The following is a 12,553-nucleotide window of genomic DNA, read 5'->3' on the forward strand; positions in this document are numbered from 1 at the left end:
TTGGTACCCTGCTCAAGGCTATGAGTGCTTCCCTTTGGGATTCTCTGATGACTTGTTTCCATAAGCTATCATGTAATATCCAAAACGACTGCTCACCAATTGCACTCCATACCATGACTTTTATCCAAAACAGAGGAACATGGAAGCCTCCCATTTGCATAAGAACAGGTGCCATTTCCAAATTTAGCACAAAACATCCACTAGCTCAGCAGGACAAAGTCCTCTGGATTGTTCCCCAAAGCCCAGTGACATCCGTAGTGGACAAAGCACACTACCAGGAAGAACAAACTCCAAGCACAACTTTGTCACGTTGCTGCTCACAGGTGGTTCAGAGAGGCCTTGGTGCTCTTCCTGCAAAGCAAAGCCAATAACGGCTCGTTCCTGCCTTGCTCAGGATGGCTCCATCCAACTGCCTGAGTTTACAAGCACTTCTATCTCCCTCTCCAAAAACTCTTTACTACAAGGTAGCTGTTTTAGGAGGAAAGATATAGAGCAAGGACAAATTTCAAGTATGAAATTCACACGCACTGAAAGGTCAAATGCGCTGACTGAAATCAGTCAATTATCATAAAATCAAAAAAAAAAAGGGCAAATCCAACCCCCAAAGAACCAGATATCAGTTAAATACCAAGGGCAGCTTAAAGAAAAAAAAGGCTTCTCCACTCTCCCTGCGATTCTGACAGAACAGAGGAAAATGTTATCTCCCACGAGCCATTCAAACACCAAGTGTCATCTTCCAGAGGTGAACAGGGTGCCTTAGCAAACAGTGAATCAAGAAAACGGGTGCATTTTCTTATCTCTAGTAAAAATGCAGTAATAAAAGCCTTGCCACCAGACATCTTCAGGAAACCAAGTGTCAAAACATCATTTTAGACATTTCAATTCCACAGCTAACAGTTCATAGGAAGTACTCCAAGTGCAAATTTATAAAGGTCAAAATATAAAAAGGGACATATCCTAATTATTATCTTATCAGAAAAGATTAGTTACTGATGATACAGTAATTTAACCACTTCTTTCCCATTTCTCCTAACAGAGGTTATTAGTGGTAGAGCATTTAATTTCTCGTAGTCTCTGAAATGTAACAGTTTCGGTTATTTTCTTCCCATCTTCCAGTAATACCAAGAAAGAAAATAAAACTAAAGTTAGAGCAAGAGATGAAACAATACAAACATCAGGAAGCATGAAGTCCTGAATCCACTTGTGAATTCAGCATAAAAGCTGACATATGGACCAATACACAGGCACACCAGAAAATATTGCTGCATTCTCCTCTGGCTGTTCTCAAGGAGCCCACACATTATAAATTAAATATTTCAGCAAGGAGAAACAGAAAGCCTGGGTGCCCAGGATGTTTTTTCATGGCAACAGAGCTAGCACACAAAAAAGTAAGATCTTCAGAACACTTTCACACTTATTTTCCTCCTATAGGGGATCACATTAAACAAAATAAATATGAAAGCTTATTTCCTTAAAAAAAAAATCCTCAAACCATATTCCAGAAAATAAACTCGCTAATAGTTACCAATTAATAGATTGATACTTAGGAAAAGAGGTGATTTCTACAACAATTAATAAACACTACAGAAGTTGGAAGTATAAGCCATTATATAATCATCTGAACTGCTGTCTTAACAGTTTCATCAGCACGCCTGGTCCACACGTTTCTAGTGTAAAGAATTAACACTTCTAGGTCCCCTGGTACACAGTACTGCCTTGACAAAAGCAGAGGGCCCGCATTAAGAGAGTATTGCCATATCTGTAACCTATTCGGCATATGACAGGTAAGAGTCTGGTGAACGTGCCTTGGTATGTGAGGCGATGCATCTGTTTATTAACAGGGATGTGACACAGCTGTCACATTTTAACATGATTTCGGCACACTTCTGTATGTTGCATGAACACTCCCACTCAGCACTGGCATTGCCCGTAATCCTGCGTTCCTGGGGTCGCTGTCTGAATAAATATTTCCACTGCACCTGATGAGAGGGGTGGGGGAGGAACCAAACCTCTCTGCCCTTCAGATTAAGAACACAGGCAGCTTGGCACAGCTGTCTGTGCTTTCTCCAGAAGCCGGTGATTCAGCAGGATAGGCATGGACAGGACAGGTCAGCTGAAGGAACAATAAAATGCTGCTCTCTGAACACTTAACTGGTTGTAGATACGTCAGATAAAGCTCTGAAAGCCCAATTACCTTTACAAAACTTTTGCATCCTACACACACAGGTTCAAACAAATACTGTCACCCCAGGCTGTTAGAACAGAGCAAGCTTTAACTATGATTCTCAACAGCCAGATGTACAGGTCATGTTGAACAAGCCGAATTATTAAGTGACTGGAAATCAGCAGGTTTGCTGGCGCACTACAAAATATCTAATGGCTTAGCATTAGTTCTCTTGCATTGTCTGAAGAACTTAACGTGTTACAACAAATCGCATTAAAGGTACAAAAATTCAGCAAATCTAAACACTAAACATTAAAGTAGTGCTAATGATACCAGTTTCCAATCAACCAGTTTTAATATTTCCTACTTTTACTCTTGCAATTTGTTCAATCAAATCAACAGGTTAAGCAATCCAAAATGAGTAACAACTTACTGCGGCTTTCCAGCTCTACTGGAAAACATGCCCATTTCCAAAACATACTATGGGATTCCAAGGATTTAATTAAGACCTGCTGAAAACAAACACATCCTTTTTATATAATGCGGGGGGGGGGGGGGGGGCTTAAGAAAGGAAAAGTTAAACAAACAGCTCCCCACCCCTTGGAAATCAGTCAGACGCTGTGTTCCTAGGAAGCAGAGCGCTTTGTGTACAGCCGTGAGTCCCAGCAGCCCAGCTCTGCTGTTGTCAAATGCAATTCATTAACAGAAACTTTTAGAACAAACTAAAGTTATCTGCAACCTGAGTAACCGAAGGCTGGAAATTCTTTGAGGCATTACCTATGGCAGCTCCTTAACCGGCAATTTAGACCTAATGAACGTATTTTACTTTAGCTGCGCAGGGCTGTTTCTTCACCATGAGAGTGGTGAGGCACTGGCACAAGTTGCTCAGAGAAGCAGTGGCTACCCCATCCCTGAAGGTGTTCAAGGCCAAGTTGGATGGGGCCTTGGGCAGCCTGGTCTGGTGCGACGTCCCTGCCCATGGCAGGCGGTGGAACCGGATGGGCTTTAAGGCCCTTTCCCATCCAAATTATTCTACGGTTCTTCCCCAAGGCGCCGAGACGACACTCCGGAGCGAAGACCGTGCCGGTTTTCGGCATTTCGGTCGCTAGGCTACCTCAGCCTCCCACAGCTATTCCAGACGCTTCCCCTTCCCTGCCCGGCACGGCGCTCGCGGTTAGAGGCTCCCCGGGAGGCCGCGGCCGCGCTCCCAACCCCGCCGTGGGCAGCCATGTTCGCCGCGGGCCACGCTCACCCTTGACGGCGCGCTCGGCGGCGGCGTGCGGCGGCAGCAGCAGCACGCGGCTCCCCTCCTTGGCGGACATCGCTGGGCGCTGCGGGGCGCGGGCGGCTCCGAGCGCCGCCTCCTCGTCCTCCTCCTCCGCCGGCGGAGGGCGCGGCGCTCGGCTACGGGCGCCCAGCGGCCCCGCGAAACATGGCGGGCCTGGTGCGAGGCGCAGGCGCGGCGTGCCCCGCCCCGGCGTGCCGCGCGCCACCATGGAGAGCTCCGCGCGCGCGCCCTGAGGCGCCGCCGCCATCTTGGGGGGTCCTCAAGGGAGAAATGTTCTCCCCGAAAAGCAGGATAGAGTGGGAAACAAATCAAAACATAGAATGGTTTGGCTTGGAAGGGACTTTAAAGATCATCCAGTTCCAACCCCCTGCCATGGGCAGGGACACCTTCCACCAGATCAGGTGGCTCAAAGCCTCATCCAACCTGGCCTTGAACACCTCTAGGGATGGGGCAGCCATGACTTCTTTGGGCAACCTGTGCCAGTGCGTCACCACTCCCATGATGAAGAAATTCTTCCTTCTATCAAGACTAAACCCGCCCCTCTCCAGTTTATACCCATTGCCCCTTGTCCTATCACCACAAGCCTTTATGAACAGTCCCTCCCCAGCTTTCTTGTAGCCTTTCAGGTACCGGAAGATCGCTATAAGTTCTCTTCTGAGCCTTCCCTTCTCCAGGCTGAAGAAGCCCAACTCTCTCAGCCTGTCCTCGTAGGGAAGGTGCTCCAGGCCTCCGATCAACTTTGTAGCCTCCTCTGGCCCCATTCCAACAGCTTCCATACCCCTCTTAAGTTGAGGATTCCAGAACTGGACACAGTACTCCAGATGACGTCTCAGATGTTAAAAGGGAAAGTTGCAAAATGAACCCTAGTGAGCCTGAGTACCTAACAACCTGCGCAGGCTAGCAGAAATGTCTATGCTTTAAGACAGAATATTAGATTTTATGGCTTCTGCAGAAACCACAAACTCTTCTCCACCAGGATGCTTAGCAGAGACCCCACCTGTCTTCATTCCCTTGCAGCACTTCCTCATCTCTCATCTCTTGGTGTCTTTTGCCTTATTCCATACTAAAATAGTTAGGGATCAAGGCTTGTCAGGTAGCCACAGGCCAAAGGCTGCTGCAAGTGGTCTCCAGGACACGGGGTTGCACTGGGCTGTCTCCCTGCCAGGAGGCAGAACCCCTCTGATAGGATTTGGACCCAGTCCTACCAAGGTCTAACCTATGATATATTTGAATATTACGTATAGTTTTGGGGATTTTAGTAATAAAATGTAGGATGAGCTTGAGTAATAACTTTTAGCTTACCTGTGCCTGGATACTGTGAGAGTTAATTGGTAAGTTTTGCTGCAGCTTGTTTGTATGTTTAATTATCTCATCATACAAATCTGTCTTGTTATATAGAGCTGGTTTAGGTCAAAAGAGAACCTGTCTTAGCGCTTTGAGAATTTATTGATATAGAATCATAGAATCACCAGGTTGGAAAAGACCTCTTGGATCATCGAGTCCAACCATTCCTATCTGCCACTAAACCACGTCCCTGAGCAATATGATATGATATGCTTAGTTGTCTTGTTAAGATGCAGCTGTTTTGGGCCAGGAGAGAACCTGAAGGGAGTCTCCAGACATGGTTGGATAATCTAAAAAAGAATGAACATTCTTTGAGAAGTTACACAGTTCTTTATCTAAAGCTAGTCTATATACCCACTGCTTTTGTAAGATGTTATGCCTTTTTTAGAAGGGCATCCGATTCAGCGATGAATTGTAAAATATAAATATTATTGTCTTTGCTTCGAAGACTTTGTCCTTTTCAATATTTTACTAGTGAATGAGTGTTTCTCACAATACTGATGCCTAAATAAGGACTTTTAACAAGGCTGCAGTGAGAAAGAATGGGAAAGAATCTGACTGTATCCAATTAAGCCAATTAACAAGGACTAGCGCAATGATAAGAGAAAGAAGAACCAGCTAGGACCAGATGCAGCCTTGAAGAGGTGCCCGAGGTGTCTAAGCATGTGCAAGGAGAGTTGAAAGGTTCATCTGTAAGGAAGATCTACAGCCTTCATCCCAAGCCCCCAAAGGAGACCCCCAGCGGCCAGAGCGCATGGGCCAAGGGTAGGAAACATATAAATAAATGCCAGGAACTGATTATAATAGACACCTCTTTCAGGAAAAGTGAGGAATATGTGTGCTTTGACTGTATATAGTCTTTGTGAATTATACTGGACATTGCACGCACATCAGGTGGAGCAATCCTCCGCAAGCCCTGTATCACATTAGAGAATGCTTTACTTAATAATCAAATTGGCATTGATTATTGAGTCTGTCTTTTCACATCATCACCTCCTACCACACACAAACTGCACCTGCTTGATGTGACCAGCAGCTCCCAGCATTTCCAGGACATCACCTCACAGGAAGGCTGTTACGGCTGTGCTAAAGCTGAGGTAATCCTATCAGTCTTTGCGACTCTTCAATACGGCATAGATTTCTGCCCCAGTAAAGGTGAAGCCGTGCCTGCTCTTCATGCCATCCTCTTTCCTCTGAGGTAGCGCATCCTCAGTTGTACTCATGCAGAATAGCTGTAGGGCTGCCCCAGAGCAGAGACCATGGAAATCAGCTGGGTTTAAAAAACAAAACCCAACAAGAAAATACCCCACAACAAACCAAACCAAAGATCTCTGAATTTGGCAGCACTTAAATTGCCAACAAACTCAGTTAGATCTAGGAAACATGTAAATATGTACGTATAGCTGTGTCTAATCAAATGCAGTATAGCTAGTGTTGCTGCTTTCCATCTTGGCTAATAAGACAGCTCTTATTCATTACTCGTACTGAGCCATGCAAACTATTTCACACAATAAATCAAAAATTCAAGAAAGAAAAGCCATTCAGAGGTTATAGTTTCCAGCAAGGCCTTGGTTCTTGCCTTACTGAAGTCCAAGGGAAAAGATGACACCTGGGGTGAGTACCTGCTATCTTGAGCATGAAAAGCTGTTTGGCTCAAGCGAAAAGACATTATTATTGATGGGTTACACAAGAGCCTGTTTGACCTTGCTATTTTATTACATGGCTAAGACAGTCCAAGCAAGAAACTTGGAATGAAATATCACTGTAAAGACATTCAAGGAAGCAACTCAAAATTTTAAGGGAATCAGGATTTCAAACTTAGGTTATTTATTAATGACACTTTTAAGATTCCAACCTTTTGGAAAAACTGAATTTATTAATTCCATCTCCATAAGTAAAATATGCATGTGTCTGCAAAAAGAGAGCTCAAATACATTGGAGTATCATGGAAGAAACCCTGGGTGACTGTTTTGTATTTATCGCTAAGCTTCGCAGGCATTACTGCATTATATTAAATATGTCTGTCATTGTACAACCAATTTAAAGGGCCTGGTTTTTTAAATTGAAGAAAAGCTCATTAGCTTCAATAGCACGGACATCCGTTCAGAACATGCTGTGAGAGCATGGGATAGGACAGGCAGAAAGTAAACGTTGCTCCTATTGACTTAGATCTTAAAGTAGATCTGCTAGAATAAGGACCAGGGGGAATTAATTCAGTCTCTTGTTTAGAACCACGAGAACCTCGGTAATAAATGCAGTTTGAGTGTTTGACAACATGAAACAGGAGAGAGATTCTCATGTTACAAACTCACTCATTTGTCCAAACACATAGGGAGCCCAAGACCTTGCTGTGTGTTGTTGACAATCACCTCTTCACCTCTCACGAAGTGCAGTTTCAAGAGAAATGGCTCTTACTACTTTCAGTTGCTTGCTTCCCTCATGAGCCTGCAGCCAACAGGTGCCTTTTCTCCTGGGGTATGCAGCAAAAGGGGCTGATACTATCTGAATCCTGGTTGAGGAAAAAGCATAGCACGATTTTATTTTGTCATGACACCATGCCAGAAAACATTATCAGCTTCTAGGTGGCATACCTGGTGCCCTGCATGCTGAAACATTTCCAGCCATATCCAGGTATCACCTGAAGAAAAGGCTCATACAGATGAAATCTTGCTGGTGTTCCCCCGCCCTCCCCCCGCCAAATGCATCAGGTTGAGGTGAGAAATGGTGTTAAGTTTTCCAACAAACCATCCCTCCTTAAAAAATTAAAAAAAAAAAAATTGGGATGACTTCTTTTAATATAACAGCAGCTGGAAAGAAAAGATATCTACAGTTTTATTGTTGTCATTTTTCTAACATATTTCATCTTGCCTTATTAAAATACAGAGTGTGTGCCTTTGCCATTAGGACAACGCCAAAACCTATGTTAGGAAGAGAGCTTCAGAACTCTAGCTAAGCCCTTTTGCTCGCCTTGGAAGCTTTTTCAAGTAGCATTGTCTCTAAATCTGCTGGAGGCTCTGGAAGGGGCATTCCCACTGCCCTGGCTTACACCATGGTGAAAGCAAAGCTGATTGAGTCCGTACTCTTGTGTTCAAGGAATCAAACAATTCCTACTATCACCACATGTAGCATTATGATTGTAGGAACTCAGGAAGGCACTTACAAACAGAAACATGGCTGTGCAGGTAGAAGCCAGTGTGTTTTTTTAATCCTGAGAGGTTCCCACAAATGCCAGGCAAATGACAGTATTTCTGACAGGCAGTCACATCTTACTTCCTATTCAGCTTTGCCACCAAGTGGCCATTCCGTTCCACACATTTTAGTACCCAATTCAAAAAAAAAAAAGAGAAAAGAAAAAAGCCCGATTATTATTCTGCCTGGATATTCTGAACCATTAGCTAGCAGCTAGCACTGGTCTGCTTTCTCAACCACTGCTTTTATAACAAAGAAACAATTAATCGAGAATCCCATGGAATAATCCAGCCAATCCACCTTATTCTGTACCTCGGGGAATGGAGCCATTTGGGATGCAGGTGATCCCCGTCTTCCTCCTGTTCCATCTTGAAGGAGTACACACTGAGCTACATGCAAAAGATGTTTAAACAAACTGCTGTTATGTTAAAACCTAGACACTTCCAAGAGCTCCCCTGACCAAGTACTGCAAGGTAAAGTAACAACAGTATTTTAGCAAATAGTCGCCTCAGATATCAAGTGCTGTTTATTGAAGTTCAGATAGAAGTTAGATGTAAAAATGAGTATGTGAAATTCTGTAACCATCTCACGCAGGAGGTCAGATGATGAGAACAGTCCCTTCTGACTCTTAACAGTGACATATCTTTAAAACTGGCACAATGCAGTGTCCCAGAATCATCTAATTACCCAACAAGGACTTTCTGAAAACTTTTAAGAAGGAAATTGAATCACAGGAGAGAGAGATATATTCCAGATCCCAAGAGAAAGATGCATACAGCAAATCTTGCAGAGATAAACCAGGTCTGAGAGGGGAAGATGTGCTATAAGCCAGAGAATAAGATGAAGAAGGCAAAACTTTTAAGAGGTTGTTCCATTTCATTGACTCTCACTAGTGACTGCCTGAAACTGTCCTTTCTGAATTGCCAGAAATGCTATTGCTGTTGGTATAAACTGTGACGCTGCCTCAGAACAAACCACATTTTATTTTAAATACATTTTCACATATTGCCATTTTTCTCCAGCATCACATAACCATTCTCACCGCAATACTCTAGCTGCCAATGTCATCCAGTACTGAGAAGCCGCACTGACTTAAAAAGAAAAAAACCCAGGCCCACAAAACCAAATTATCAGCTGGTTGCAGGTACAAATTACAAGTTCTGTCCTGTTATGCTTCAGTAGTTACTGCATTTAAACAGCTGGTCAAGGCCACAGTTATTCCTTGCCTAATATCACAACTGTAAAAAACAGGTTAAGGCCCATGCCTTAGCCTGACTCTAGAGTGTTATGTCATTTTTTTATACCAAAACCTACCAGCCACATATTTAATTTAAATCTTGCACCTCTGGAGTGGTAATACCTCAAACTCTTCCTTAAGTTCCTCAAAACATCACTCACTTGCTCTGCTTAAAGCATTCCTTCCCCTGCTCTTATTATCTAGTTCAAACTTTTCCTTCCTTAGCCTTAAGCGAGTGCTCCTTCTCCTACCATCTGAGACCCAGCAATTCCCTCTCTTCGTTTATCTTACTACCTCAGTGATATTAATAGACCATGATCTAGTCACCTCTACTTAGTCTAAAAATTGAGTTCACTCTGCTTTTTGCTGCCCTCCTTTGTGTTCCCTCTAGTTTCCTCAGAGCCTCCAACAAGCAAGAAACTTAACTGACAAAGAATTCAAGGGAAGCAGGTCTATGTATAGGACCTTACTCAAAAAAACCCCCAATCTTGTTGCTCTGTAAGAGGAACTGTGATGTAAAACAGTATTATTTTTTTTTTTAAGCTTTGATGAAGCATGCTGATCCACGAACGCTATGTCCTACAGATCAGAGCAATCCCAGTAAGCCATTTATAAGGAATCTGTGTGGAAAGGAAACTCACAAAAGGCAAAGACAGGATGACTCAGTTGCTGAGGAGTACATGCACTCTCTTCTCACAAACACATCTGGCCGTCATCACCGGACAGCAGAAGTGCAACTATGCCTCCAACCTACCCCTCTGCATCCTTTTAGCAAGCTAGTGGGACCAAACACCATTAAGTACGAATAACAATCAACTATTCCATTGAGACTGGATAACTTAAGAAGGGATTGAACAAAAAAAATACCCTTAGAACTGGGCAAATCTGAGGTCATGACTAATAGTTAAATGAATGCAGAAAAGGATATTCCAAAATAAGGAATTTAAAGCTTTGCTACTATGTATTTTGTCCCAGCAAGTTTATATGCATGTAGAAGATTATAAAACCACTGGAGAGATGTGGGCTTTCCTCCCATAAACTATGAAATGTTGCTTTAAGTATTTTCTGGTCTGTACCATCTCAGCTCTTCACATGAATTATATCCTTGCATTCAAATCAGTAGTTTATTGTGAAAAATCAGCGAAGGCTCCCACACACATACTTTCCTTTCTCTTTTCATACGAATGAGGTGTCATAATCAGCTGACACTTAAATCTGCTACATTAAATTACTTCTTAAAAGAAGCCTCTAAAGAGCAGCCAACCAAACCCAGTTTACAATACTGAAATGTTTTTTTAGCATCAACTGAGGTTTCTTTTCATCTACCTGGAGAAGCTAACTGATCTACCAAAGCAAATGAAAAATTTATTTATGCATTATTTCATAGGAACAATTAATACACAGGGTCATCAACAAACAGCTATTTTTTCTTAAATGTACTTAAAACCCCATACCTGATTTGTAAAAACTTGTGCTTGACTTAATGGTATAATATTAATTTGCATGATTGATACATTTTATATCTTAAAAAAAAAGTCATTCTGAACTTTCGGAAAAAGCTGAAGTTTCAGATGCTGTATTGAAACTACAGGAATTTGAAAGCAAATTCTTGTCAAGCAATAAAGCACACAGCTCCATAGCAAACAAACCACAGAGTTTTTTCAAATAGCATATAAGCCATGATGGAAAGTTGTACAATCAAGTATCTCTCTCTATATATATTTGTATATATCTGACAACCAACAGCCTGTCAGAGGGCTGTAAATAGATTCATTAGTTTAATTACCCTCATGTGCAGCATTCCAGCCACGTAATTCAAGGTAAGTCAAGCTTCGTAAGTCAAAGCAAGTTACTTGCGTTCAGCTACCATTTACTCTTCACATAGACATTGCACGTTAACATCCTCATTCTTTAATGTGCTTTAAGCTATTTAAGACAATTTTAAATAGTTTGATTTCTTTTGTAATTAGCAAGAACTCTATGCCTGGAACACCCTCAACTGAAAGTCACGTAACACTTAACTAGTATAAATTTTAAGTAAAAAAACTGGCAATGATAGATAACCCTAGACTGCCATCAAAATTGCTTTGCCTGAGGAATAAAAAAGTAAAGCTAAAATTTGGCAATATGAAATTATTCTTAGATTTATTACTGAAGTGCAGCTTCATTGTATTCACATTTTTCTCATGTATTCATCTTTAAGATTATTTTGAATAGTGATCTCTACACACGAATATCTTCTTGAGCCTATCATTTATCAGTGAGTCATCTCGGACTGGGCCATCCCAAACTCCAGATAACCCTCCTTCAATAAACTTGATATAAGTTAGTTTGCAAACAGACACTTGATCTCCTTATTCATCGGTAAAGTCAGTGCTTACTCACTCAAGAATGAGTACTAGAACAATCCTATTGATGCCAGTAAGGAAGTTGAGTTTTCTTCAGCTGAACTCAGCATCTGCTTTCATAAGTACACTAGCAAACGCATCGAGTGCTCTGAAGTGACTGAACAGCTGATCTTAGTTGGTATTTTTCTATTAATCAAATAGCAATCATAAACATTTCCAAGTTATATTTTTTTTTGTTTTAAAGGATAAAAAGGATCCTTCAATGAACTAGAAGAATGATGCAGTTAGAAAATTCTCAGCAGTAGTGCAAGAGGACAAAAAAAAAATCAACCTAACATGCATTTTCTAAAGCATTTTCTGAAACTTTAAAGAAAACTCAATCAGCCATAGCAATCGTGGAAGAACCAGCATAAAAGGAGCATTGCATTTCTGTAACTAGGCTTCAACAGGTTCTGGACAGCAAGCACAGATAGATGAAAATCCCATACTTTTGGTTTTTGCCACCCATAATGCAAACATGCGGCAGCAGTGTGGGATAAGACTGCAAAACTAGACTCACTCAAATGAGGAATCTCTGAAACCCAAACACATTTTTCTCTTTGCCCCACTCAGCATGAACACTGAAATAACCTACCCCATTTGCCCAATATCTGTCTCTCTACACACAGAGCAGTGGCACGTGAGCGTATTTCTGCAGTTCTGTTTACCGAGGCACGAACATTATTAAAGATTCTGATGAAGAACATGACCTACTCTCTGCATTGGTCAATCTCCCTTCTCAAAAGCTTCAGCAGCCAATGGATGCCGAGGACCCTCTGCACAGGAATCTATCCAAGAAAAGGAGGAAAGAAAATTCAGAGAGGCTAATTCCTGTGCAACCCTTGGGAAGATGGACACATTGAACATTTTCTTTCAATTTGTCTTCACCTTCCTCTGAACTCTGCCGTTCCCCAAATGCCATCAGATGCAAAACCTGTGTGACT

At 42.2% G+C, this 12,553-nt stretch overlaps 1 protein-coding gene across 11 annotated transcripts in view; it reads right to left on the bottom strand.

The window, feature by feature from the left end:
- Nucleotides 1-3,622, bottom strand: part of PPP3CB (protein phosphatase 3 catalytic subunit beta) — a 45,829-nt gene extending 42,207 nt beyond the window's left edge. For all 11 annotated transcript variants that reach the window (XR_008450617.1, XM_054070840.1, XM_054070843.1 and 8 more), the window contains exon 1: nt 3,417-3,622. Coding sequence is in view for 10 of the 11 variants with exons in the window: in XM_054070840.1 (XP_053926815.1) it covers nt 3,417-3,486 (70 nt within the window). In the remaining variant the exon portion in view is untranslated. The remainder of the gene's footprint in view (nt 1-3,416) is intronic.
- Between the last annotated feature and the right edge of the window lie 8,931 nt (nt 3,623-12,553).

The sequence above is a fragment of the Cuculus canorus genome, chromosome 7 (genome assembly GCF_017976375.1).
Source record: "Cuculus canorus isolate bCucCan1 chromosome 7, bCucCan1.pri, whole genome shotgun sequence".
Classification (NCBI taxonomy): domain Eukaryota; kingdom Metazoa; phylum Chordata; class Aves; order Cuculiformes; family Cuculidae; genus Cuculus; species Cuculus canorus.